This window comes from Ictalurus punctatus, chromosome 22 (genome assembly GCF_001660625.3).
Source record: "Ictalurus punctatus breed USDA103 chromosome 22, Coco_2.0, whole genome shotgun sequence".
Classification (NCBI taxonomy): Eukaryota; Metazoa; Chordata; class Actinopteri; order Siluriformes; family Ictaluridae; genus Ictalurus; species Ictalurus punctatus.
Window position 1 is genome coordinate 4,828,374 of NC_030437.2, and position 27,649 is coordinate 4,856,022.

Below are 27,649 nucleotides of genomic sequence, written 5' to 3' on the forward strand. Positions count from 1 at the left end.
TGATAGTTTACAGCATATTTTATATTATGGTTTGGTTTTTCCTTCAGATGTAATGATCATAAGGTTTCAGCTCATATACCCATTATATTATAGTCTTATCGACAGAATAAATTACATTTGTGGCATGCCTTTACTCAGTTATTGAAGAAAATATTAACTGTATATATGTTTTGATCCTGAATTTGTCAGTAGACAGCCACAAAGAAAGATAAAATGTTTTCCATCTCCTGTTTTGTTTAGAAAAGGTGTATCCTGAACGTGCCTTTCCTGCTATATTACGTGCATGCAAACACACATCCTTTATTTAACACGAAATCACAAATATGGTGTCAATTCTGAACATGTGGATCATTAGACAATCTGAAATATTTCTTTTATATTATATTTCATAAAAATAGCAGTTTGCGCCATCATTACGCCGGCTAGCTGAGGTGTGTGAGCGGATAGGACTGACAGGTAGGGCGCTGTGCTAGCTTACCGGCTAGTTCATTCACCATAACAAATATGATGGCTGAACAGTAAATAATAAGCGTGCTCATAGTTTTTCCCCCACTGCTGAAATGTTAAAAGGGGCAGTCTAAAACTGATTCAGTGTCGTTTTAGTCATTTAGTTAACAGCGACGTGTTGTTAACACGCAGACGCTAGCTGGCTAGCCAATGATTAACCAGAGAGAACGAGCTGGCTTTTATTACAAACAGATGGTTTTGAGCTTGCTGTTGTTTTGTTATTGGTGTTGATCCCGGTGCGTTTCTAATAAATCTAATGAGCACATGTTCTAAGCGACAGACCGGCAGAAAAAACAAACATACACTCTCTCTTTCACTCTCTCTCTCTCTCTCTCACACACACACACTCAGGCCTCCTACACATCCTCGCGTCCCGCTAAACCCTGCCTTTCCTGTTCCTGTTTCCCGGCTTACCGTCTCGGCGTTGGCGGTGCTGGCGCTGGCCGTGCTCGGGGTCGGAGATCGCTGCAGCGTTACCAAAGCCATGCTGTAAAGCCTCTAATAATCCAAAAACGAGCCCAAAACTGTCCAGAAAGGTGGCTCAGGTCTTTAACTGCGGGTAAAAATTGCCCCAAGCAGCTCTTGGCATCTCCGGCGGCTGGGATGTGATCACGGTGGCGCTTTGCATGAAGCCTCGCCTGATTTTGGTCGGAAAGACGAGCCGCTTAAACTTCTTACATGTCATAAAATTTCTGAAATATTCGCCTTAGATAACAGTGTTTCTGTACTGGATCGGAATCGGCGGCTGAATCTGACTCCTACAGAGTGTTCATGATGAGTGTAGGAGCGGCTGATCTCTCTCTCACACACACACACTATCTCTCTCCCTCTGACTGTCTCTCTCTCTCTCTCTCTCTCACACACACTCTCTATCTCTCTCCCTCTGACTGTCTCTCTCTCTCACACACACACTCTATCTCTCTGTCTGTCTCTCACTCACTCTCACTCTCTCTCTCTCATACACACACTACAGCATCAGGACATGTGAGAAAATGCAGACATCATGGTGATGCTATTGGCTGTCAGGGGTTTACAACTAACAATGGCAGTGGCAAACTAACACTAAGATATTTTTCTATGACAGCATCAGTGGTGGCTGGTATACAATTTACAAGTGGATTTTTACTGTCATTCCTCTATATAGCCTGTATACATTACAGCGGAATGTTGTTTTTCCAGGAGCATGGATGCAACACGTAACAGACTACATAAAGTGCAAATACACAACATTGTGAGATGTATACATGAGATTGTTTACTGTGAACATCTTAACGTGCATGTCAATACAAACAGTTTGGATTTTTGTGAAAGCAAGTGCATCCATCCATTTTCTATACCGCTTATTCTATCCCAGGGTCACGGGAATCCTGAACCCTATCCCAGGGGACCAGGTGGGCACAATCACACACTCATTCACACACTACAAACAATGCGGAAAGGCCAATCAGTGTACAACGCATGTCTTTGGACTGGGGGAGGAAACCCCCGAAGCATGGAGAGAACATGCACATGCAGGGTGGAGGCAGGAATCGCACCCCAATCGCCAGAGGTGCAAGGCAAACGTGCCTTGTGGTTAACATGCCACTGGCAACAGCAACGGTGGTCTGGGACTGGGGCAGATTTTTTTCTAACCCAGAGGGCCATTTTTTCATGCAGGTTATCAGTTACAGCCATGTGACCCCCCCCCCCCCCCACACACACACACATGCGGAATACAGCATGAAACAATAATAAGACAGACGATTAACCAGTTCATATGGAAGGTCTCACTTTGGGGAACACAAAAAAGCTCCCACTAAGCATGCACACTTTGATATTTTAGTCTAACTGTTAACATTTTTAGAACCTTATAACATTTATACCTTCCCCATACCACATGCCTACTGGTCAGGGTTATTATATGAATTACATTGTATTATATGATGCTGTGATAGGAAAATAATCAACAACAGAGTGGTGTGATGCAGTCTGATGTAAAATGGAGTTACAGTTAGAACCAACAGCACATCCCAAAGTGTTCTTTTATACCACAGTAATTTAAAAAAAAAAAAATTATTATTTATTTACAATTGTCATGTCAAAGAATCCTGGGTAAGTAACAAGTGTAAATAAATGGGAATCGTATGTGTATTATTGCCATATTTCCATTGCTGGACACTGGGAAGTTTTTTTTTTTTTTTAAAGTTTCCCCAATATGTGTGAGTGCCATTGAAGCTGTATATCAGATCATGTATATTTGCCTACCTTAACCATGACTGTGCTCTCAAGCATACTGCAGGCTATTTCTCTTATGAAAAAATGTACAACCTAATATGACTTCTTGGTGCCAAGTTATATGTATGTTACAAAGCAGATTATGTTAAATAAAGTTTTATACACTCACCCAACACTTTATAGGGAACACTATACTAATACGGGGTAGGGCCTCCCTGTGCTCTCAAAACAGCCTCAGTTTCTCATGGCATGGATTCCATAAGATGTTAGAAACATTCCTTTGAGATTCTGGTCCATGCTGACATGATTGCATCACGCAATTTCTGCAGATTTTTCAGGTGTACTTTCAAGCTGCGAATCTCCTGTTCTACCACATCACAAAGGTCACTGAAGAACATTGAATGCAACGAAAACCATACAGGCCTCCCCTGTGACTACAGCTGTAGCATGCCCTATTGGCACCGTTAATGCATGCTCAGTGCCACTGGTTACATAAGGTTTCCTTCTGTTGCACCTAATACCACTCAGGCATGTTTGCCTAACACAACCAAAGCCATACAGGCCTTCCCAGTGACTAAGGTTGTAACAAGCCCCACTTGCATCATTAATGCATGCTCAGTGTCACTGGTTCCATATGACATAGGTCAGCTTCAGGTTTGTCAGTTGGGTACCACCACTCAACAAAGTTTCACTTCTTTAACCCTGGAATGTCTCCTCATGGCAGAGCAGTGGCAGGAACATCTCCCTGATATCCCCTGCACACCTTGGGTTAGGTGTTACTATCCCAACACTTCTCTTTTCTCCTCACTCAGAGCCAAAATCTGCTTTTCTCTGCCTCTTCAGCCAGGTCTTTCAGGGCCTTCTGCTGGTTTGCTCCAGTTACTTCCATATCCATCAGGAGTCGAACAGTTGATGTTCCAACAAAGCCATGGCATCCCACTTCCACCAGGTAGATGATGGTTCTCCAGCCAGCCTCCTTACACTCAGCGATGAGATCAGAGTACTTCAGCCTCTTCCTCTCAAAGGCAGCTTCTGTTCCTTCCTCCCAAGGGACAGTTAGCTCGATGAGGAGGACCTTCGTGGCGCCACTGGACCACATCACAGTATCAGGACGGAGACTTGTGTTGGTGATCTCCTCAGCAAACTGAAGCTTCCTGCCAAGATCGACTCTAATTCTCCAGTCCTAGATGAAAGGAACTTTACTTCATGGAACTGTTGGTATGGTGCTTGTGTTACCCCCTCCTTCTCTAATAAATCGGATGTGCTGACATCCTGGAGGAGGATGACCTGTCTACGCTCCTCCAGCACCTTGGCCAATCTGCTCAGGACTTGGTCTTGTCACCACCATCCTTGGGAGAATGCAACCTTGCAGCTTGATGAGATGTGCTGGAGACTTGCATTAGGACTGCTACAGAGGGGACAACATTCTTCATGGCCACACCACTGGTGCAGGTTCAGTTGTCAGGGGAGTGTGTTGTATGTTGCCCTGATAAGAAAACCAAGCCTTGTCTGTGGGAGTTTCCACAGGTCCGCCATGCTGATGTTTCTGTTGACAATGCCTTCCCACGTTGTTCTGCCTTGATCTTACAGCGCTCGTCCTCCATCCTTGTCACCTTAGACACTACCAGTCCTTTCCTCTCTTTCCTGCTGGCTATGGACCATACCCGTGCAGCTTCTCCCCACCCAAGACTTGTCCTTCCTGTCTGGACTCTGCTGATGATCTCTTTGTGTTGCAGCCTGTTAATTGCCAGATGGACATAGTATGGGCTTTCCACTTGTAGCCCATGTGGACCTGGACATTTGTACTCTGTACTGCCTGGTCATTAGACTCTCTCTCAGCTTCAACACTAGCCTGGTCTTCTCCTACTTGTAGCCCATGCTGATGGATTGCAGCGGCAGCTGTAAGATGTTCTTCCTAAAGCGACCAGTTTCATATTCATATCACCAAATATTCTTTAAAATTATACAATACATTTACTAATGTAATTTTTGGCCAATAAAATTTTTTTTAAGTGGGTGAATTTATAATTTTTTTTTTGTAAATTTTTTTCTGAATTTTTCTGAGTTTTGTAGTTTAGAACCATATGTTCCCATTCGTATTACTTTTCCCCTGTAAACACCTTTATGAGACATTACACAAGCTATTAAAGCTGCAGTATCAAACTTTTTTTTTGTTGAAAATGAACAAAAATCAATTATTGAGCTACTACATAAAAAAAAAATCAGTGTTCAAAACTGTCTCCTTACCTTACCCAGTTTTGCAATGGAAAGCTTGTAATATTGATTTATAATTTAAGCTGTCGATTTACTGGGAAGAGTCAGTTTGACGTCATTTGCGTGACCTTTGACATCACGTCCGTAAACAGAAAGAAGAAGAGCCGGCTACTAATATATTGGGGGGTGGGATGAGGATGGTGCTATGTTTGTAGCTTGTTCTTACAAGAGTTGCTTAGAATTTAAACTTGTCATCTACAGTAGATGGCTGCTTTATTCTGGATAGTTCTAAATCAGCTGTTGTCAAAACCAAGAAGTCTCGAATTGTGGAGAGCCTGCAGCCAAAAAAGGGAAAGCGACATAGCCCGTGCTAAACCAAGAATAAATATCGGCGTGGCTTTTGAGAAATGGTGACGACCCTGAAGACTGACGCAGAGATGTTTTTTTTTTCTGCTGAACAAGTAATGACAGTTCAGTGGCTTAGTAGGTAGATAGCAAACATTAGCACACATGTTCACTTGATTCAGCTAGGTATTGAGTTTCCTATGTTGTTTTTTTGTTTCGCTATGGTCAGTGTGGTAAACTGCACTTATTTTCTGCTAACTATGAGAGAAAGCAATTCACCTAAACGCCAAGAAAACCATACCCGCTGCCACCTCCGCTGTGAAGTATTGGAGCTAATATACAATACATACTTATATCTCGAACCATCAGATACATTCCAACCTATATATAAAAATAAATTTAAAAAAAACTCAGCAAGTAGCTTGCAATTTTATGTTTCACACAGAGATGGCGATAGAGAGGCAAAAATTCAGAACTGCATCTTTAAAAATCTCTTCAGATGCAAAAAAGATACATCTCATGATAGACTCATAAAAGGAATATATAAAATGTAAATAAATAAATAAATATAAAAAGTCAACTCCAGGCCGATAGCAGTTCTGACCTCAGTTCTGTATTGGAGAATGGCAATAAAGTTGACTGGAGTGTAGTGAACTTGGCCTCTGTAAGGACTGTGAGTTTGAGTTTGGAGCTCTTGAAGGTAGCACAGTGGGACAGTACTTTGTACAGTGTTACATAACACTGCTGCTGCATGTTAGTTTGCTGAGAAGAGTTTGCTGAGAAGAGTGGAAGCACAACCAAAACTCTGGTAAGTCCATCTGTTTCCACTAATTTCAGTATCTGCGATCTCCAAATTGATGTCACATCTTATAGAAGTTCTCTTGCATGTACTGATTAATTTAAAAAATGAGTTTCAGTTTATGTCCTGCAGATTTCGAGGAAAATAATGGGCTGTCTCATGTCAGAGTAGAAACCATGTAATTCTACAATGCTGGTTTTGTTGGAATCAGCTGGTTTTATCAAATATTATTTAATATCGAGACTGCATTGTTTTGCATTAACCAGCATAATGCATGATGTTTGTAAACTGTGACACCAGGGTTGAACCAGAACAGAACTAAGCAGCATGGGTCATGTAGACCTTTTTTTTTTTTAGATGTATATTATTATTATTATTATTATTAATATTATTATTATTATTATTATTGCAACAGCAGCAACTGTAGCATATGGTGTTGTTTAAAATGTCAAGCAGTTGGTCTGTGTTCTGGTTGTGTGACATTACATAAAACATATTTGTACCAAATTCCATGCATTTTAAGACATCTTGCACAAATGCAGTGACCTTGTAGAAGTTGATTCAATTCCAACTCCAGTGCCTCTAAAAGACAGACATATTAATCAGATATATAACCTTAAAAAAAAAGCATTTAGTATTTTTCACCCCTCATGAGAAATCTAATTTAAGGGGATTTTAAAATTATATTGCCTACTTATTTTAGATGTCAAAAAGACAGAATAACTAAGAGTACTTCACTTTTCTGTGATCGTACCTCAAAAAACAATACTGTTTTAACTGACAGCAACCTGCAACTGGCCATCTGGTGTTTTTGTGTATTATCAGCTTATTTAGTTGATGTGAGGGAAGTCTACCACCTGTGAACATGGCAGGAGTTGGATTGCTAGAGATTATTCTACAGTACTGCCTGTATGTACTTTCCTCTAGCAAGGAATCAGTGGTGGAGTTGTGGGGCAAAAAACAGAAAAACTGGAAATGGTTGAAGAAGACTTTCAGCATCGTAAAGTGGCTGACATCACCAATCATACTGACTACTGATAACCCTCGACTGATATTAGTCTGAAACAGATTGTTTTTAATCTGTGTAGTTAAAGAAGTAAAGTTGAAAATGTTAAAGTTAAGAATATACACGTTCTAGCAATGTGGTTATCTTTGGGTTTGGGTTCTTTAACCTTAACAGATCCATATATGCAAAATAGTATTTTGGAGACTTAATATAAAATAAATATCTATCAATTTTATACAGCAATTAAATCAGTCTTGCCTGCCTTGTGCCAAACTTAGTCAGAGAGAGTCGCGTCCTCAGACCCATGGTAGGCCTCTAAGTGCCTCCTATCCACCCTGATGGACAGACCCTTAAAGGTGCCAAAATGTCCCTGTCCTAAGCAGCAAAGAGTCCAGGAGTGCACATCCCTGAAGTGTAAAGTCTGACAATTAAACATTTTATGGATTAAATCTTTGCACATTGGACAGCAACTACATCAGATCAGTGGGTCCTAATGACAGTGTCACTGGGATATAAATTTCGGTTCTGACACCAGGTCCCCAACCATTTCAAGGCTTTGTCAGTATCAGACTCCAACAAAATGATTGCATTGATCCAAGAAGTTCATTTTCTTTTTGGACAGAGCTGTCCAAAAAAAAGGTAGACCCCACAGGTCACACCTTCCAATGAAGGACATGGAGAGATTACATACAAAAATTAGATTTTTAGTTGAACCAGTTCTTAAAGACCGTCCCTTTTTGGATGAGTTGGCTGTCAGATGTAGTACAAGTCTGATTCAGTGGACTTGCTAAGCACTTCATTTCATGCACCCATTGCCTCAGAACAGAGATATTTTATTGGTTTAGCCTTCCAAAGTTTTACTTATCTGCCAATGACAAGTAAACTGATTGTGGTTCTCCCTGGCAGAGCCAAATAATCTACTGGAACAGGATGTGTTGGCCCACAACTGGCCTCAGCGTCTATCACATGCTTTTGCTCCTCTACCACCACTTCTTAGAAAATTGTACAGAATTCAGCAACTAGGCCACATAGTCCTCCTCCTGGTCCTGAGATAGCTGCAAAGACCTTGGTTTCTACTGTTGCTTTTTGCTAGTCCCTGGTGGCTTTCTCACCATCTGCTGTTCCAAATGGATGGAGAAGTTTGGCACCCTCAGCCAGCCAACCACTTCTGCCTATAGGTCCAGCCCCTTGGAACGAAGCGTGAATTGAGCAAGCAGACAGGTGTTGTATGCCCTTAAGTGGATGCAGTTACACGAATTGTGTGTACCATTGGCCAGATCCAGCGTGGCCGCCATTTTAGGGCACCATTAAACCATAGACGCATAAACCTCTCTGAGGGCTCATAAACTTATTGTAATCTCTGTTCATCACAGTAGCTGACTGTGGAATCTCGTTATAAATAATATGAATAAATTTTTAAAATTTAGCCTTTTTGAAGAAAATAACTGTCAAAATTGTTTTTATATGCTGCTGAAAAGTATAATTTTTTACTGAGTTTTCTAAATAAAATGTAATATTTCTATCTATACAGAAGGATAAGACCAGTATTGACATAAATGGAAGTCAAAAAGCATGGTGGCTTTTATAATTGTAACAACAGATCTTTATCACCTATGTGTATGTAAACATGTGTGTAAATACCTTTGGATGACCTCAGTTAATACTGAAAGTTACTTTCAGAATGTTTATGTGATATTGTCTCTTTGCAGCCATGCGTGTAGCGATCATCGGAGCTGGGGTTATTGGCCTTTCCACAGCCCAGAGTATTTACGAGCATTACCATGACAAAATCAGTCCCTTGAATATAGATGTCTACGCAGACGTCTTTACTCCTTTGACCACCAGCGATGGAGCAGCAGGACTGTGGCAACCATACCTCTATGATAAGGGCAATATCCACGAAACGTAAGGGCAGAGATGAGTGGATCTGGGTCAAATTCCAGTCACAGGGGGCCAAACACACAGCTACTGCTTAGCTAGATAACTAATTACCTTAATAGAAATATATTATAAAGGTCATCAAACGCTGCTTATTTGTCCTGAGGATGGTTTTTCAGAGAAAGATTAAGCCTGGTCTTGGAACAAGGATAGTCATTCCTTGGTGGATTTGCTAGTGTGCTTAGGATCATTATCCTGTTGAAAGGTCCTTTCAGTTCACCTTCAACTTTTGGACAGATGGCCTCGTATTATCTTCAAGCACTCTTTGATATGATGCAGAATTCATAGTTGAATCAATGAATGCAAGCTGTCCAGTTCCTGAGGCAGCAAAGCAACACCAAACCATAACATTTCCACCATCATGCTTCAGAGTTGGTATAAGGTGCTTCTCCTGAAAATCTGTCTTTGGTCTGCGCCAAACATGTCTGCTGTTACTGTGGCCAAACAACTCTATCTTTGATTCAAGAACATTATTCCAAAAACCTGGTCTTTGCCTATGTGCTCGTTGGCAAACTGTAGTCTTGCAAAGACTTTTTCCTGGCTCGCCTCCCTTGCAGGTCAAATTTGTGCAATCTCTTTCTGATTGTGGAAGCATGCACTTTGACACCAACAGTTGTAAGACTTACTAGTAGATCCTGTCATTAAATTTATTTTGGAGTTCTTTCAGACTTCTTTTTGCATCAAACGGTCTGCTCTTGGGCTGAATTTGATGGGACGGACAGTCCTGGACAAATTGGCAGTCATTTGAAATCTGCACCATTCGTAGATTGTTTTCCTTACAGTGGAATAATGTATTTCAAATCATTTGGAGATCATTTTAAATCCCTTGCCAGACTCATAGGCATCCAGAACCTTTTTTCTGAAGGCCTTACAGAACTCTTTAGATCTTGGCATGATGACACCACATACCTCAATAGCAAAGGGAACGCCAGACACTAGATATGAGAGGGGTTCAGTCAGGTTCTACATATGTAATTAGTGAAAATGAATGACATTGATTGTTGTATGTGATAGAATTAATGAATAAAAATGTTACTTAATTATTATTTTTTAAATTCTGCACTGCTTAGATTCTTTGTCTGTATGTGATTGGTTATAAGCGATGCAGCCACTTGATGCCGGTTGTTTTCATTCCTTTTCCAGAAAATGGAACAAAGAAACATTTGATTACCTTCTGAGTTTCCTCAGTTCTCCCGAATCTGTTACAATGGGAATATTCCTGCAGTCGGGCTACAACCTGTGCACCCAGCATGCCCCGGTAAAAATTACTTTCTTGTGTTTTTGAAGGTTTGTTTTTGACATATATACAGTAGTTCCTTTATAAGAATAAATCTCAGCTAGAGGAATACAATTCAAACTGAAACACCCCCCCCCCCCCCCCCCCCATTGATATACAGAGTAGTTCATATTCTTCTTTTCAGCAGACTTACTTTGAAATTAAACAGTTTATAATGTTAAACGGTTTATAAATGTTAAAATGTTACACAGCTATAATGTTAGCTGGAGAATGGCAGCATTAATTTTTAATTTAAAGGTATTTATATCCTGTACATTGGATGACCCATGCAGCACTCACCGGTACTTTTATATCAGGGGACCGAAATTGGTTGGACAAATTAACATTAAAATTTATGTTTACTTAACTTAATTAACATAAAAAATTTGCTAGGTTAAAAATACACTGTAATTAATCAGTTCATCCAGCATCCATATGTACACTACCAATCAAAAGTTTGGACACAGCTACTAGTAGAAGGCTTTTCTTTTCTTTTCTTTTCTTTTCTTTTCTTTATTTTTACTATATATTTTCTGCTATTTCATAATAATAATGAAAACATTAACATGTTAAGAAATAAAATGAAGGGGTGTCCCTTTTCATATGTTCATAGTTACAATTAATGTTAGTGGAACAAGTTAGTTGCTGTTATATTGTAGTAGCTACAAACTGTCATTTCCTCACCAGTTTTTTTCCCATCTTACTTAAAGTTTATAAGACAAATGAAACACAGCTTTATATTTTTCAGAAAACAGGAAAGCCCTCCATCCTGAAGACTTTCCCATGTTACAAAACCTAAAGTTACACCTTTTCCTCTGACTGTTACAAAGAGCTAATACTCCTTCCAAAAATGATTCCTTAGAGAAAGCTTCATTATCGATTATATACTTTTCTTAGTTAAATAAAATGTTTTAAATCTGGGTATTAGGTTTAGATAATGTGGCACCTCAGCCATACAAGTCCCTGTTACCATAGAAACGGTAACATATTAGAACGAGTGCATTAATATAAAGCTGTGATTTGTATTGTAGGTAGAACTAATGTCAGAGCTGCTGATATAAAAAAAAAATTATCTCCTTCTGACCAATCAGAAATGAGAATTTAACAGTACAAGTGGTATCTTATTTGGAATACTTTATTACAAAGTATTTCATATTTTAAATTCTTTGGGAAGTGCAGTCATGAGGGTGTACATGTGGGACCGATTTTCAGTTGTTTATATAAATGTGGGTCACAGTTGTCTGTTTTCGGAGCACTCACTAGTGATTTAAATTCACACCTCTAGTCTTAACCAGATGCCACATGAACTTTTCTGGCAAGCTTGCTTAATTTAAAAAAAAAAAAAAAAAAAGAATAGTGCTCCTCATAGTCATAACCTATTTGCGTTTTTATCTGTTAAGAACACGTCATCTGTTTATTCTGAAAAACTGTATTTGTATTCAGTTAAATCCCTACTACATACAGTATCTCACAAAATTGAGTACACCCCTCACATTTTTGTAAATATTTGATTATATCTTTTCATGTGACAACACTGAAGAAATGACACTTTGCTACAATGTAAAGTAGTGAGTGTGCAGCTTGTATAACAGTGTAAATTTGCTGTCCCCTCGAAATAACTCAACACACAGCCATTAATGTCTAAACCGCTGGCAACAAAAGTGAGTATACCCCTAAGTGAAAATGTCCAAATTGGGCCCAATTATCCATTTTCCCTCCCCGGTATCATGTGACTTGTTAGTGTTACAAGGTCTCAGGTGTGGATGGAGAGCAGGTGTGTTAAATTTGGTGTCATCGCTCTCATACTCCCTCATACTAGTCACTGGAAGTTCAACATGGCACCTCATAGCAAAGAACTCTCTGAGATGGCCTAGGCTATAAGAAGATTGCCAAGACCCTGACACGGAGCTGCAGCACGGTGGCCAAGACCATACACCGGTTTAACAGGACAGGTTCCACTCAGAACAGGCCTCGCCATGGTCGACCAAAGAAGTTGAGTGCACGTGCTCAGCGTCATATCCAGAGGTTGTCTTTGGGAAATAGACGTATGAGTGCTACCAGCATTGCTGCAGAGGTTGAAGGGGTGGGGGGTCAGCCTGTCAGTGCTCAGACCATACGCCGCACACTGCATCAAATTGGTCTGCATGGCTGTCGTCCCAGAAGGAAGCCTCTTCTAAAGATGATGCACAAGAAAGCCCGCAAACAAACAGTTTGCTGAAGACAAGCAGACTAAGGACATGGATTACTGGAACCATGTCCTGTGGTCTGATGATAAGATAAACTTATTTGGTTCAGATGGTGTCAAGCGTGTGTGGCGGCAACCAGGTGAGGAGTACAAAGACAAGTGTGTCTTGCCTACAGTCAAGCATGGTGGTGGGAGTGTCATGGTCTGGGGCTGCATGAGTGCTGCAGGCACTGGGGACCTACAGTCATTGAGGGAACCATGAATGCCAACATGTATTGTGACATACTGAAGCAGAGCATGATCCCCTCCCTTCGGAGACTTGGCCGCAGGGCAGTATTCCAGCATGATAACGACCACTGCCTTGCTAAAGAAGCTGAGGGTGAAGGTGATGGATTGGCCAAGCATGTCTCCAGACCTAAACCCTATTGAGCATCTGTGGAGCATCCTCAAATGGAAGGTGGAGGAGCACAAGGCCTCTAACATCCACCAGCACCGTGATGATGTCATGAAAGAGTGGAAGAGGACTTCAGTGGCAACCTGTGAAGCTCTGGTGAACTCCATGCCCAAGAGGGTTAAGGCAGTGCTGGAAAATAATGGTGGACACACAAAATATTGACACTTTGGGCCCAATTTGGACATTTTCACTTAGGGGTGTACTCACTTTTTTAGCCAGCGGTTTAGACATTAATGGCTGTGTGTTGAGTTATTTTGAGGGAACAGCAAATTTACACTGTTACACAAGCTGTACACTCACTACTTTACATTGTAGCAAAGTGTCATTTCTTCAGTGTTGTCACATGAAAAGATATCATCAAATATTTACAAAAATGTGAGGGGTGTACTCGCTTTTGTGAGCTACTGTATTTACTGTATAGCACAGTGATTTCTGTTCAGCTTCATTGTCCTTGTTTAATTTTAACAGGAGAACAGGAACAACAAAAATTGTATCATAGTCCAATGACTTCCCCCACACTATGTCAGAAGTGAGATTTGATCATTTGAAGAAAATGACTTCAGTGTTGTCTCTTTCTCTGCAGGAGCCATCGTTTAAAGATATTGTGTTGGGTTTTCGGGAACTCACCCAGCGTGAACTTGATATGTTTCCTGGATATAGGTACACACAGTTAAATCAACTAAAATTAGCATTATATTAAGACATTATGATAACAGAATAAACACTGTAACATTTAATCCTGGAAACTTTATTCTGGATAATCATTTTGATTACCACAATTGGTGGTGGTGGTGTAATGGTGTGGGGAATGCTTTCTTTGTTTTTGTTTCTTAGCATTTTATTATTGTTAAACATTTAGTAAAAATGTAAAACATTTGTCTAAAAATTTATTTTTATTTGGGCCGTAAACTTGAGGGTTAAAACTGCAGCCTTCACAGCTCTTCAGTTTTCTGTGTAATTATGTACTTTTAAGGTAGTAAAGCTGTTGCTGTTTTTATTCTGCTCTGGCAAATGGTCTAATTCAGTCTGCCTATGATTATAGTCTTAGATAATTATTCAGAATATCATTACTTAAAGGTCAATAAATGTAGCTTTGAATGTGTATATGTAGCTGTTTTCCATGCTCAGGTTTCACTGTTTTCTTTATTGTTATGTTGTTCTCAGTTTGGGTTGGTTTAACACTGCTATAATGCTGGAAGGGAAGACGTATCTGCCCTGGCTCATGAACTGGTGAGAGCTCAGGCTTTATCTCAGTGCTGTTTAAACAAAATTTATCCTGTATAAAAAAAAAAAAAAAAAAAATTTATGTCCCCTTGATCAATGTTTTACCAGGTTGACACCAGTGTTCACTTTTTATTGACCTAGCTAAGCAAAAGCAGTGAGTGCAGTTAATAAGTGAGGAGTAAAACACAATGAGTCATCAATGTGACTGGCTCCTAACCTAAAACTCGTAAGAAAAGTCAAACAAACAAGGGGTAATTTTATTGGATTTTAATAGCCATTCTTTTCCTTTACTCAGGTTGGCAAAAAGAGGCGTGACATTTCACCACAGAAAGATCCATTCATTTCAAGAGGTCAGGCTAATTTTGTGATTATAGCATATACACAGTAGATACTTAAAATTGTTTAAATTGCCGTTTTATGTATTCAAATATGACTAGTATGAGTCGATATACAGTAAGATAATGCATTAGACCAATTTCCAATTAAGGAACTTTCTCTCAGTTCTGCCATTGTTTTACACTGATCCTTTTCAGTATTCTGTCCTTTGTGTTAAAGTACTATCTTTAACAAATCCTGTATAGTAACTTTCCATCAAGACATACATCAAAATCTCCTGTCTGCCTAAAAGTCGATCAAGAACTGTTTTTATTTAAAGGCTCATCAAAAACCGTTATGAGTTCACTCATCCTCACACTATTTGCTTCATCTGATTTGAGAAATGTCATTTATGAATAAATTTTTAAAGCTGAGGAAGTAAAACAGTTTCTTTTGGTTCTGGATTCAGACAACATTGTTAACATTTGTCACATGTTGTAGTTGGCAGAGAGTGGAGCGGACATTGTCGTCAACTGCTCAGGTGTTCGATCAGGTGACCTCCAACCTGATCCTGAGCTCACTCCAGGCAGAGGACAGATCATCAAGGTCAGAGATCAAAGGTCGCCCAGTTACTCATAGCCAAAATGAGAACACTGATATAATCCGGAGTGCCATGATTTAAAAATGTGGTTCCATCTGCCTTTACCTGTTCTGCTCCATTAGGTCGATGCTCCTTGGATAAAGCACTTTATTCTGACACACAATTTCACATCAGGCGTTTACAGTTCACCGTACATCATCCCAGGGTGAGTTTTCTTGATGGCTTAATAAAACTAGGGATCTAAAATATTAATGTAGATAATGCATAATGTACTGAGATATATATATATATATATATATATATATATATATATATATAGTGTGTGTGTGTGTGTGTGTGTGTGTGTGTGTGTGTGTTTATTTATTTATTTATTTATTTATTTATTTATTTATTTATTGCATAATTCTGAGCATATTATTATTAACCAACTCCATGTTTCCCAAGCTGTTCACACGTCTCTTGACACAAACATGTAACGGTGCTAGCTTTCCTCTAATGGAGAACTTGTGTCTCTCATAACAAAATGTCCTATAACTACAAACAACTGATGGTGTTATAGTAGGTGCCCTGTCAAATACACCAAAATGTATGTTGTCTACAGAAAAACTAAATAAAATGTTTTTAAAAAATTATAATTTATTTAATCTATGTCTTCTGAGCATATTTTCTCTTTGCATGTCTAATGAGTCCCTAACATGTAGCCTAGTCTACATTTACTCCAATCATATCTGAGTGGATATCTCCTAAAATACATATACTAATTAATGCTTTTAAAATTTGAGACTTATCATTTTGCTAATGTCCAATAAAATAATACTTGTATACAATGAAAACAATTTGTGTATATATATTCGTCACTTGGCAGATACCTGTATTCAGAGTTGAGTTACTCATTGAAGATTTAATACTAAAATTGCACAATTGAACATATGTCTTGCAAGATATAAGCTTGAGCTAGGCCCTATATTAAGTTCAGTGCCACTGTCTGACAGTCTGATATATAAACTATACACAATAAATATATAAATATTGGAATTTTAAGTTAGTCTTGGACTGTAAATACATTTTTTAAAAATTCTGGAATGCATTTGAGGCCAATGTTTAATACATAAATACGATAAATACTAATACTACATGTTTTTTATACGGAAGAAATATATATATAAAATATATATCCTCCTGCACACATTACAGTTTCATGACCACGATTTATCTCTTGGCTTTTTTAAGTTGCATGCATGAGTAACTGTTGGAGCATTATATAATAAAATAACATAAATAGCAAAATAATAGGATGTGCTGGATCAAGTGCTATTTTATAAGCTTCTGAATAGCGAGAGTGGAAGCCATATTATTAAATCAAGTTTGTAGTGATTAATGTGATAAATAAACAACTAGGACAATGTCTGGAATCCACTGCAAACAAGAAGTTGTTAATTAGAACATGCAAACCAAGTTAAACATAATGGAGTATGCAAACATTTGTAAATTGGATGGTGTTACTGGTTTGAAAACTTTTTTTTGTCTTTTTGTTGCTTCATTATTTCTGCTAATGATCAAGACCTGTCATGTATGAGCAGAAATGGAACAAGTGCTGTTTACTTGTATAAACACATTTTTTGTGTACCTGAATTGTTTAGTTCTGCAGAACTGGCTTAGTTTGCATAGAGATCTGATCAAAATAGATTATGCTTGGACCTGTACCAAGTATAACTCTTTCTGGTATTGAACACTAACCTCACGGACCCAACCCAGCAATACTACATTGATTTGAATATAAGCCTGTTCTGCTTCTTCAGGAGTCGTCTAGTGACAGTTGGGGGAATTTTCCAAGTGGGAAACTGGACTGAACAGAACAATTCCATCGACCACAAAGGCATTTGGGAGAGAGCCTGTGCATTGGAGCCAAGCTTAAAAGTAAGATAATTATATTATGCTAATGTGTTCTGCCCTTCAGTCCACCCATGCAGTTGATCCATCCATCACAATCCATAAAATCTAATCCACTCCCATTTATCCATCTAGGGATTCAGCAACTAATCGACAAATTTGCTACAATTCAATAATTAAAATAGCAGCCAGTGAATTTTATTATAGATTAGTTGGTCTGTCTTTGAAGCGTGTTGTGTGGCATTTTATTTATGTTTAAGCTATTTGAATAAATTTGCTTATAAGTGGTTAAACTGCATCAACTGGAGGGGCAGTGGTGGCTTGGGGAGGGGCAGTGGTGGCTTGGGGAGGGGCAGTGGTGGCTTGGGGAGGGGCAGTGGTGGCTTGGGGAGGGGCAGTGGTGGCTTGGGGAGGGGCAGTGGTGGCTTGGGGAGGTGGCTTGGCATTTAAGGCTCTGGGTTACTGATCGGAAGGTCAGGGGTTCAAGCCCCAGCACAGACAAGCTGCCACTGTTGGGCCCTTGAGCAACAGGCCCTTAACCCTCTCTGCTCCAGGGGCGCTGTATCATGGCTGACCCTGTGCTCTGACCCCAACTTCCTGACATGCTGAGGTATGCGAAGAAAAGAATTTCACTGTGTTGTAATGTATATCTGATCAATAAAGGCTCATTATCATTATTTTATGTTGATAAAAGCTGCATCCTTTAATTTTCTTAATATAACCAGTATCTTTTGAACATACGTTGTATGTCATCATACAAGTCATCAAGTCACCATCCTGCTTTTGGTTCCCATCGAATGAGCATCTGATTCCATCATTATAAACTAAGAATCAACCCCAAAGGTTTGGAGTCAATTCCACACATGTGAAATGATTTGCCTTGTGCAAATACACCAGTGGATATTGGCCTTTATTTTGAATTTGATTGGAAATTGTACAAACCAGGTTTTGAAATGCAGGAAAGACTCTCCCCCAGACTCTCTTTTGTACCACTGAGGCAAAAAAAATTTGCAGAAGCATTAAAAAAAAAAAGTCTAGAATACAGTGACCTTATGTTTGTTTTGGTGTTTGGTTTGAAAGAAAGTTATCACAGATTGTCTGATAAATGCCAGTAATATTGTATTGTAGTTAGTGACTTAGAATTTCTGCACTAGTATTAGTTGATTCATTGAAATGCTAGGAGGCAAAAAAAAGTACTATATATTTTTTGGTATTTGGTGTCTTTTTTTATTTTTAAATAATCCAAACAATTGTTTATTCAAGAAAAATAATCCACAAATTATTAAGATTGATTATCAACACAGTCGTTAGTTGCCCTATATCCATCCTTTTAAATCCCATTACAGATCCATATATCTCATTCCATACTTTTTATTTCATTGATAAGTTGTAGTGTTTAAATTTAGAATTGTGTCTGGTAAGGATGAGTTTTTTTGGGTTTTTTTAAACAGTTTTTAACAGTAACTGAATTATACGCTCTAAATGACTAACTTCCATCCATTCATCCATTTTCTGTACCACTTATCCTACACAGGGTCATGGGGGAGCCTGGAGCCTATTCCGGGTGACTCGGGACACAAGGCAGGGGACACCCAGGATGGGGTACCAACCCATCACTGAGTGACTAACTTTTTAAAATAAATTTCATAAAGTGAGACGAATCCTGAGGTTAATAGCATCAGATACAAGATATTAACAGGAATATCCTCATTAGACTTTCTTGACTTAACTTGTTTCCAATTCTTGTTGAAATCTTTCCAGGTTTCTCATGAACTCAAATATGTTCCAGTTCATTCAAATTCGGTTCAACTTGCATTGTGATCTACTCAAATAGTCGGACCAGTTTGAATAATAATATCAGGTTTGAATAATAAATGGATGAGGACATTTGTGTATGTTTTCTTTCTGTCAGCATGCTCGCATAGTGGAGGACTGGACGGGTCTCAGACCTGTACGCAGTAAAGTCAGGCTGGAGAGAGAGACCATCCCATACGGACCCAGTGTGATTGAGGTGAGCTTCTGTAGCACAGCCGCACACTAACTAGCACACCCGAGATGCAGAAGTAGTGAAATGTAATTGAATTTATTTCGGGCTGTTCCAGAAACTCTTGTCATTCATTATCAGAGCTTTTTTCAAGTTTGCTTCAGCCCATAGGTTTGAGACATGAACTTGCTTCTTTTTAACAGAAAAGGTATGACTCCAGATTTTGTCACCTTAAATACCTTGACCAAGGGTGGGTTAAAAAAAAAAAAAAAAGAATTAATAATAGACTGGCAGTATGTTCCAATATTTTCCTGCTCCGTTTTAAACTGTATTATAACATAGGGCTACTGAATTCAGATTAGTCAGAAGGTGTTGATTTATTCTCTGTAGCAGCAGCTCTGACAGTACGTAGTCCCGGCTGTAGTCCAGATCACAGTTTTATATTAATACACTCATTCTAATACGTCTCTGTTTCTTTAGTAACAGCTCGCTCCACATAACCTAAGGCAAATAACAAAAGGACACAAAAATGTTATTTAACAAAGAAAAATATATTAATTTGTGTGTCATTTTCTGTAAAGCGTTTATTTATTTATTTTTTTATTTTTATTTTTTTAATGGAAGGGGTGTCTAATGTCCGTGCTATGCAACAATCCAGATATTTTCTGCTACAGGAAAGTCTTCAGGACAGAAAGAGTTTGCTCTTTCTGTTTTGTTTTTCTGTATGATGATGAGCTGTGTATTTTTGTCTTATTGACTCAGAGAGAGAAAAATAGAGAGACTAGTGAGGGAACAAATGTTCATAGCTACAATGATGTAGGTTATAACAGGAACTAACCTGGCTCACGGACAGTCATTAAATGCAACTATAAATGGATAAAAAAGTATGATGTGGTGTTGTTCATTAATAACTTGTTGGCAAAAGTGGTGTGATATAAGCGGAATAAAACACTTTTGGACATGCTGTTATAGGAAAAATAATCATGCTTGTTGTGGTAAAAGTGAATCCACTGTTACCACCACAAGGATGATTATTTTTTCTTTAATAGCATATCGCAACATGTTTTACAAACATTCACTTATAATAAAAAAAAAAACAAGATGAGTAAAATCTATAAGCCCCTAATCAATCATATCATGTTAGCATGTAAAACTGTAATACGTCATGACAGAAATATCTTTGCAATATGTTGTCCAGTAAATATTAGAAGCACAAGTAATGAAACTGAGTTAATACTGGCTCTGATAATGTTACTTAAACAGACAACACAATGTGTATTATGTTTTCCCTTGTCTACTCAACCAGGTAATCCATAACTACGGTCATGGGGGCTACGGGCTGACGATCCATCGTGGCTGTGCTGAAGAAGCTGCCCGTCTTTTTGGCGAGATCTTGCAGCAGCAAGCCAAGGCTAAACCTCGACTCTAATTCAACTGTTATATAAAAGATATTACTCGCCTATTCGAACTAATTCATCCATAAACAATGATCCATATCAGTCTGTAATTTAAATGTAAATCTGCTAGTGGAAACTCATAAATCAGCAGCGGTAGCAGAAATACAAAAATATCATTTTAAAAGATTGTTTAACTCAATTTATACCAATCCTATCCAATGATTAACCAAAGGAAACAAACAAACAAAACTCTAATAATGCAATAAATAGAATTACACACCGTTTTTAAATTTTTTTTTTTTCCATTTGAAATTTAGTTTATTGTAGATACACATGTGGAGCCAGTGTGGCATAGGATATCTGCACACACACAGACACTAAACTCAGCACTAAATCGCAAAGGCAGGCATGTAGGAGAGAGACCTTTCACCGGGTGAACGCACACAGGACTTCACTGGGCACCAAAGCCGGGTGTAAACCCATCAGCTATCATTTCGATGAGGTGATTTAAACGAATCATTAATAAATCATGAATGCAATCGCTGTACAGGTAAGAAGTGAAAAGCGTTAATTGTAAAGCTTAGTTACATATGTAACAAACCCAAAGTCTCTTTGCAAAATACAGTACAATATACCGACAGTAGATATAACGAGAAAACTAAAACTGTTGATGAGCATTTTATGTAATATTTAGCAAAAAAAAAAAAAACACCTCAAAACAATCAAAACAAACCGATTTATTTTTCCTTCGAAGACAAGCCAAGTTTGATGAGCGACATTTACCACTGTTAATAAATGATCATAAAACAAATGTTATTTAGTTGTGTTTAGACTGTATTTGTATGATGCGTGTTCAGTTGCCAGATTGAAGTCTTAACTGTATTCAAGAACATTTGAGAAAGGCAGGCTTTCGATATAGCAGTGAGTGTGTTCATATCTAATACATTATTGACGTGATGGGGAGTGGCATTCTGCTAAACGGGAATGTGTTTGGACTCGCTAAATGCCAGCAAATGACATTTAGAGAAACGCTCATGTGACTTGGTGGTTAAAAATAACAGCTTTGCTGTGCACAACACATTTTCATTCCACACAATTATTGGTGGTGAATGAGGCCCCCCTGCCCCCCCTTGCTGTCTGTTACATCACCACTGAAAGACTTGATTTTGTAGTAAAATAAACTCACAAATTCCTTCTTAACTGTTCTAAAAGCATTTCACTTTCATTAATCTTAACACACACACAGGCACATGCCACATTAATCCACTGCCACTAAACTCCATAATGGAGATCACCAGCTTCCGTCTCACTAGTTTTCATGTCCCTCAAATTGCTGACGCTGTTTGGAACCTGCAGCACATGATTCATTTATATACCAATCTTTCTTTTTTTCCACCCAGTAACACACTTACACACATAACTCATTTATATACACTACCATGTTGGAGGTGAATAAAAATGATTTAGTTATTTTATGGAGTTCTCCTTTTAAAAGTCAAAAACAAAATATACTATTTTACCTGTTGACCCAGTTATAATCAGTCAGCCAAGAGGTTTGGTGTCTAAAATTTGCTTCTTCTTTTTTGGAATAGCGCTACAAATTAAGGAAGCGTATAGATACCAGTTTAGCACTGTGCAAATCTTAGGGTTCTGTAATAATATTTGTGCATGAACACTTTCTTAAAAATATAATGTACATATCAACCTATGCAGTGCTGTGAAAAAAACTGATTTCTTCTGTTTTTGCATAGATCTCGTACTTAATTGTTTCAGAAAAATGTAATAAAATAAAATCTAAGATAAAACAAAGGCAAGCTGAGTAAACACAAAATACAGTTTTAAAATGAAAATGTTATTTATTGAGGCAAAAAAGTTATCCAATACCAGCTGGGCCTGTGTGAAAATGTATTTGCCCCCGTAGTTACTACCGTAATTCCCCAAATCTATGAAACTACATTGATAATGGGGTTCACCTGGACTAAACCTGACCAGGCCTGATTACTGCAAACCCTGTTCGATCAAATCAACACTTAAATAGAACTTTTTCAATAGCACGAAGTTGGTTAAAAGGTCTTACCCAGTAACACACTACTCCACAATTGAAAGAAATTAAAGAATTGATAAGTAAGAAGGTGAAATACATCAGGCTGGGAAGGGTTACTTCATTTAAAGTTTGGGACTCCAAAGAAACACATTGAGAGCCATTATCTCCAAATGGAAAATGGCACAGTAGTGAACCTTCCCAGAAGTGGCCGACCTTCCAAAATTCCTCCAAGAGCACAACAACTACTCCTCCAGCAATTCACAAAACAGTCAAGTACATCAAAGGACCAACAGGCCTCTCTTGCATCAATAAAGGTCACTGTTCATGACTCCACTATTAGAAAGACACTGCGCAAAAATGACATCCATGGAAGAGTGGCCAGGTGAAAACCACTGCTAACCCAGAAGAACAGTAAGGCTTGTCTGAATTTTGCCAAAACATGCCTTGATAAGCCTCAAACCTTTTGTGAGAATGTTCTGTGGACTGAGGAGTCCAAAGTGGTACTGTTTGGAAGACAGGGGTCCCGTTACATCTTGCGTAAACCAAACACAGAATTCCACAAAAAGAACTTCATTACTATGATCAAGCATGGAGGTGGCAGTGTGATGGTGTGGGGATGCTTTTCTGCTTCAGAGCCTGGGCAACTTGCAATACTTGAGGGAAACATGAATTCTGCTCTCTACCAGAAAATCCGGTCTTCGGAATCTCAATTGCAACTAGATTATCCAGCAAGATGATGGATCCAAATCATAGGAGTTAGTCCACCTGTGAATGGTTCAAAAAAAAGGAAAATGAAAGTTTTGGAGAGGCCTAGTCAAAGTCCTGACTTGAACCAATTAAGATGCTGTGGCAGGACCTTAAATGGACAGCTCATGCATGAAAACCCTCCAATGTGGCTGAACTAAAGTAGTTCTGCAAAGAAAAGTGGGCCAAAATTCCACTACAGTGAAAGATCTCCAGTTATCAGAAGCGTTTGGTTACAATTATTGCTGCTAAAGGTGGCACAAACAAATTTTAAGTTTAAGGGGGCAATTAGTTTGTCACACGGGTGATCGGTGATGGATAACTTTTTTGCTTCTATATATATATATATATATATATATATATATATATATATATATATATATATATATATATATATATATACACGCACGCACACATACATATATATATATATATATATATATATATATATATATATATATATATATATATATATATATATATATATATACACACACATATATATATATATATATATATATATATATATATATATATATATATATATATATATATATATATATATAAAACATATAAACCGTATTGTGTGTTTACTTAGGTTGCCTTTGTTTTATGTTGTATTTCGTTTGAAGTTCCAAAACTATATGGTATGAGATATACACAAAAACAGAAGAAATCAGGATAAGATAATAGTGTGTCATACAGTGCCAGACTTGGGCTTGCTTACACTACTAATGTCTAGTTAACTCCGCTGTGGGGGAGCTGCTGATTAGTTGGGGTGGTGGAAAAAAATGTCAGAGATGCAGGCACTAAAGAAAATATTTCTGTTTAGACGAAGCTTCCAATTCTACAGTCAACTGCACAATGTGTGAGACTACACTGAGACTTTAAAATTGATTTCTATTGCTTTAATGGAGTATTGTTAGTTTCATATCAGATTTTTTTTGTTGTTCAAGGGTGGAGGTTCGATGTTTTTTTTTTTCCATCCTGCCCAATGGAGTTCTGAGCAATCCCAGCAGGTCTTGGAGTTACTATTGCCAAGTAAATTTTGAAGTAAAACCCGTGCACTGTGTCATGGTGCATTCCATCGTGATGACCAGCACTGTGCAAAAGAGCGTATTCAGGCTACTGAGGCTGAAGTTGAACATGAAGTTTCAACTCCTAAGTCATTATCAACTTCGGAAAATATCCCTGAAACTGCTGTTGACATAACATCCAAAGCAGGCCAGACATCGAGCTATAAATAGGGCTCCATTGATGGACACGAGCTTCCACGTTGCACACACTCAGTTTCAGAATCAACGATTTCAGCTGCACTGCCAAGTCATCTACACGAGTGAATTTTAAGAATTGGTTCATCCTTAACACAGATTTATTGTTTGGCACATTATTGCACGGATTTATTTATTTTCTTGGAGAACAGCATAGCCTAAAAAGCATTAAAGCCGTTTAATGTGTTTGTAGATTTTTTTTAATCAGCATTTAACTAGACTAATAAAATATTTTTAAAAATAGCAACATCCTGAATCAACTTTTGCTTTAACTATATAAAAAAAGACAGCTAAGTAAGAACGTTTTTGAATAGTCATGGGGTTGTCTGGTGTCAGACGTCGTGCAGTTTGCACAGTGCTATATTCTAGAAGCTTCTATTACTTCTTAGCTACATTAACATCGTAACGAAAGAAGCAATCTACAGACACCAAACATGTCTTAACTAATAGGCAACGTTTGGGATGAGTGTAAAATTGTCTACGTCTCATTTTTGTTTTATTCTTTTGTTTGAGATATTTTACTCTTAAAAAAATAAAAAGGCAGTCAACAACAAAAGCAAAGTAGCAGAGATCTGTTCGCACAACCTCATTTGCATCGTGCAAAAGTGAGGCTCATACTGGCCACCATTTCCTTATCAGCAGTGCTAATGATTAATATCTGCGTGAAGCATCCACTGAATGGTGAACATCATCCACAGTGACCATTATCAAGCTTTTGTCGGAGATAATATTTAACACAGGTGACTTAGTGTGATTACAGTCATCAAGCAGCTCCTGATGTGCGTGTCTGCTTTCGGCAGATGGGATACACACTGTTCCAGTATATGAGAGAATACAGACTGTCTTCTTTGCAAGTCCACCAAGCATTTGTCCCACTGAATCACTGACTTGCTGAATCAAGTAGTCTCATGTGACTACATGAATCATGTGATTCATATTTCAGGCTTTGGTGCTTGACTCCCATTTTCTTCATACATTATACAAATAAACTTCTCTTTCTCCCTCCTCTGTCAGTCTCTTTCTTCTGCATTACTTTTTTAACTTTTCCCTTCATTATTTCCTTCCCTCAATCTTTGTACTGACTCCTCTGTCTTTTCCCCCATTTTCTTCATCTGTCCTTATTTTCCCACAACAACATTATCTCACGTTTCAAACTTTATCCTGTCCTACCCTCTCTCCTCCTCTCTCATTGCTGGGAGGTGGATGAGGAGTTAGAGCGAGGGATGGAGTCTCGGCCCTTCATCTCCTGGCCCCACTCTCTGTGGCTGGACTCCTGGAGGCCTCGGCCCGTCGTCTCTATGGGTAAAGCACACGATGCCACGGCGGCCAGCAGGCAGCAGCAGCAGTATACCGACAGAGTCAGGTACACTGACCACTCCAGCATCACCTGAACACACACACACACACACACACACACACACACACACACACACACACACACACACACACACACACCCTACATTAGGTCTTATACAGTCACTTTTATAATATTAGTCAGTTTTGCAGATTTTCATAACATTTTAGGATGGTGAAATGACTCACTAGGCCTTTAAATGCCTTTTGATAAGCGTTACTTTCACGTTTTAAAATTAATTCAATTAAATTTTTCTTAAATGTCATGCAAGTATTCAAGAGTTTCTGAAATGTAGTTATTGGCACCACATTTGAATAAGTGCTCTATTAGCCACATAATGCACTACATAGGCCTTTCAATGCTATGTGATACCTACTTATTGAACATACTGAATAGGACGTCATATGGGATTCAGCTCAACTGTATTGCAAGGGAATTAAATAATTAAATATGCATTCACTTCCTAGTTCATTAGGCATTCACAGGCCATTTAATCAGGTACATCTCGCATACAGATTACTTTGTAGGTGTACACATAATAACTGTAGCTCATCTGCTGCTATACAGAATTTCCAGAGCCCCACTCTACCCTGTCCATCAATGAAAAGTAACCATGTTGGATGGCACTATTCTACTTAAAGCTTCTACTTAAAGATGTGACTAATGTAAAACTTGAATTAAATATAGTAAGAACAAGCATACAGCAAATGTGTCAAATGTGTCTTTTAGTGCATGATTGCATTGTAGCACTGTTTCTGTAATTATTGATTAGCCTGAGCTGACAGCTTTAAACAAAGTTATATGCCATCATCTGACATTCAGGATCTGTGAATCAGACAACATAATGAGCCAATTATGCTGGCCCAGTGTGAACTATGAGATCATATTAGGGCACCTGAGCCACAAAGGGTGTGATGAGAGCCCCAACACGGGCCATGCCACTGCTCATGCCCAGACCTAGAGCCCGCGTCGCTGTTGGATACACCTACAGAGAGAGAGAGAGAGAGAGACTCTAATTATTGTCTGCCAATATCATTATCAGCAGGAGACAATATCCTGGCAGCAGTATTCCAGCTGGGGCTATTAACATTAGTAGTGATGGATATATAAATATACAATTACATAACTGTTAAAAAGTCTAGAATCACCCATCTTATTTAACACACTTTACAGACTGAATTAACTACGTAATAAGTATTATACCGCAATTATCCATCTATAATATTTCCAATTTAAAAGTATTTGTATTTCCAAATACAAAATAAATGGCAGTCTACTATTCTATTTGTGTGAAGGTCTGGGAAAAGTCTAGACAAATTCTGGAGGAAAAAAAAAATTGTTTTCACAAGAATTTGGGGTTTTGTCCAAATTTCACTAAAAAGATGTGGAAAAGTTTTTATTTATTTATTTATAGCTTGCCTATTGTTTGTACAGAATGGTTAAAGAGCCTCTTTAAAGTGGTGGTAAAAAAAAAAAAATAAAATTTTTTAAAAATCAGTCTACCTTAAGATGTCTAAAATCTTAAGATCTACAGTAAGTGTGATTTCCTCACACAATGAGACCTGGTTAAGAACTCACTTCCCATCATAAAGCAATAATTTTTTTGGTCATTTTTAACAATTTTTAACATAAAATATTATTTATTTGTATATCTTATTTGTTGCATATTAAATTAAATAACATGAGATAAATAAATAGTAGTTGTATTTAGACAATACATTGGTGTGTCAGTGGAACTGGAGCGAAATCTTTGAATGCAAATTTCTCCCTTTTCACTTTTCTCTTATAGCTGAATGAACACAGATCCTCACAGCCACGTTCCAAAATCTAGCAGAAAGCCTTCTCAGAAGAGTGGAGGTTATAACAGCAAAGGAGGGACCATTGTTA

At 38.3% G+C, this 27,649-nt stretch overlaps 3 protein-coding genes across 6 annotated transcripts in view; 1 reads left to right on the plus strand and 2 right to left on the minus strand.

Annotated features, from left to right (window-relative positions):
* Positions 1-1,349, minus strand: part of ssh1a (slingshot protein phosphatase 1a) — a 56,106-nt gene extending 54,757 nt beyond the window's left edge. Inside the window, exon 1 of the mRNA XM_017452138.3 lies at positions 922-1,349. Within this exon, the coding sequence (XP_017307627.1) occupies positions 922-993 (72 nt within the window). The 5' untranslated portion in view covers positions 994-1,349. The remainder of the gene's footprint in view (positions 1-921) is intronic.
* Positions 1,350-5,086: 3,737 nt separating this feature from the next.
* Positions 5,087-20,633, plus strand: LOC108256012 (D-amino-acid oxidase). 2 transcript variants are annotated; one of them, XM_017452466.3, is made up of 11 exons: positions 5,087-6,088; positions 8,795-8,990; positions 10,167-10,281; positions 13,522-13,598; positions 14,103-14,168; positions 14,458-14,512; positions 14,979-15,083; positions 15,201-15,283; positions 16,878-16,995; positions 18,881-18,979; positions 20,259-20,633. In XM_017452466.3, exons 2-11 carry the CDS (start codon positions 8,797-8,799, stop codon positions 20,379-20,381), a joined length of 1,035 nt encoding a protein of 344 aa, XP_017307955.1. In that variant the 5' UTR covers positions 5,087-6,088; positions 8,795-8,796; the 3' UTR covers positions 20,382-20,633. The 2 variants fall into 2 exon arrangements, with proteins under 2 accessions (XP_017307955.1, XP_047005766.1); XM_047149810.2 differs by lacking the exon at positions 5,087-6,088 and adding an exon at positions 8,014-8,306.
* Positions 18,808-27,649, minus strand: part of svopa (SV2 related protein a) — a 43,954-nt gene continuing 35,112 nt past the window's right edge. Inside the window, exons 15-17 of one of the 3 annotated variants that reach the window (XM_017452464.3) lie at positions 26,658-26,747; positions 25,579-25,795; positions 18,808-19,453 (exon numbers count right to left, since the gene is read on the minus strand). In XM_017452464.3, the coding sequence (XP_017307953.1) occupies positions 25,595-25,795; positions 26,658-26,747 (291 nt within the window). In that variant the 3' untranslated portion in view covers positions 18,808-19,453; positions 25,579-25,594. Of the gene's footprint in view, positions 19,454-20,690; positions 23,159-24,362; positions 25,796-26,657; positions 26,748-27,649 lie in introns of those variants that run through there. The other 2 variants (XM_017452463.3, XM_017452462.3) reach the window with 2 other exon arrangements.

What these genes read in the sequence shown, in the direction of transcription:
- LOC108256012 (XM_017452466.3), top strand. Translation starts at nt 8,797, where the DNA reads ATGCGTGTAGCGATCATCGGAGCTGGGGTTATTGGCCTTTCCACAGCC. An exon ending in AAGGGCAATATCCACGAAAC is followed by an intron (nt 8,991 to 10,166) that starts GTAAGGGCAGAG and finishes TTCCTTTTCCAG; the next exon opens with AAAATGGAACAAAGAAACAT. An exon ending in GATATGTTTCCTGGATATAG is followed by an intron (nt 13,599 to 14,102) that starts GTACACACAGTT and finishes TGTTGTTCTCAG; the next exon opens with TTTGGGTTGGTTTAACACTG.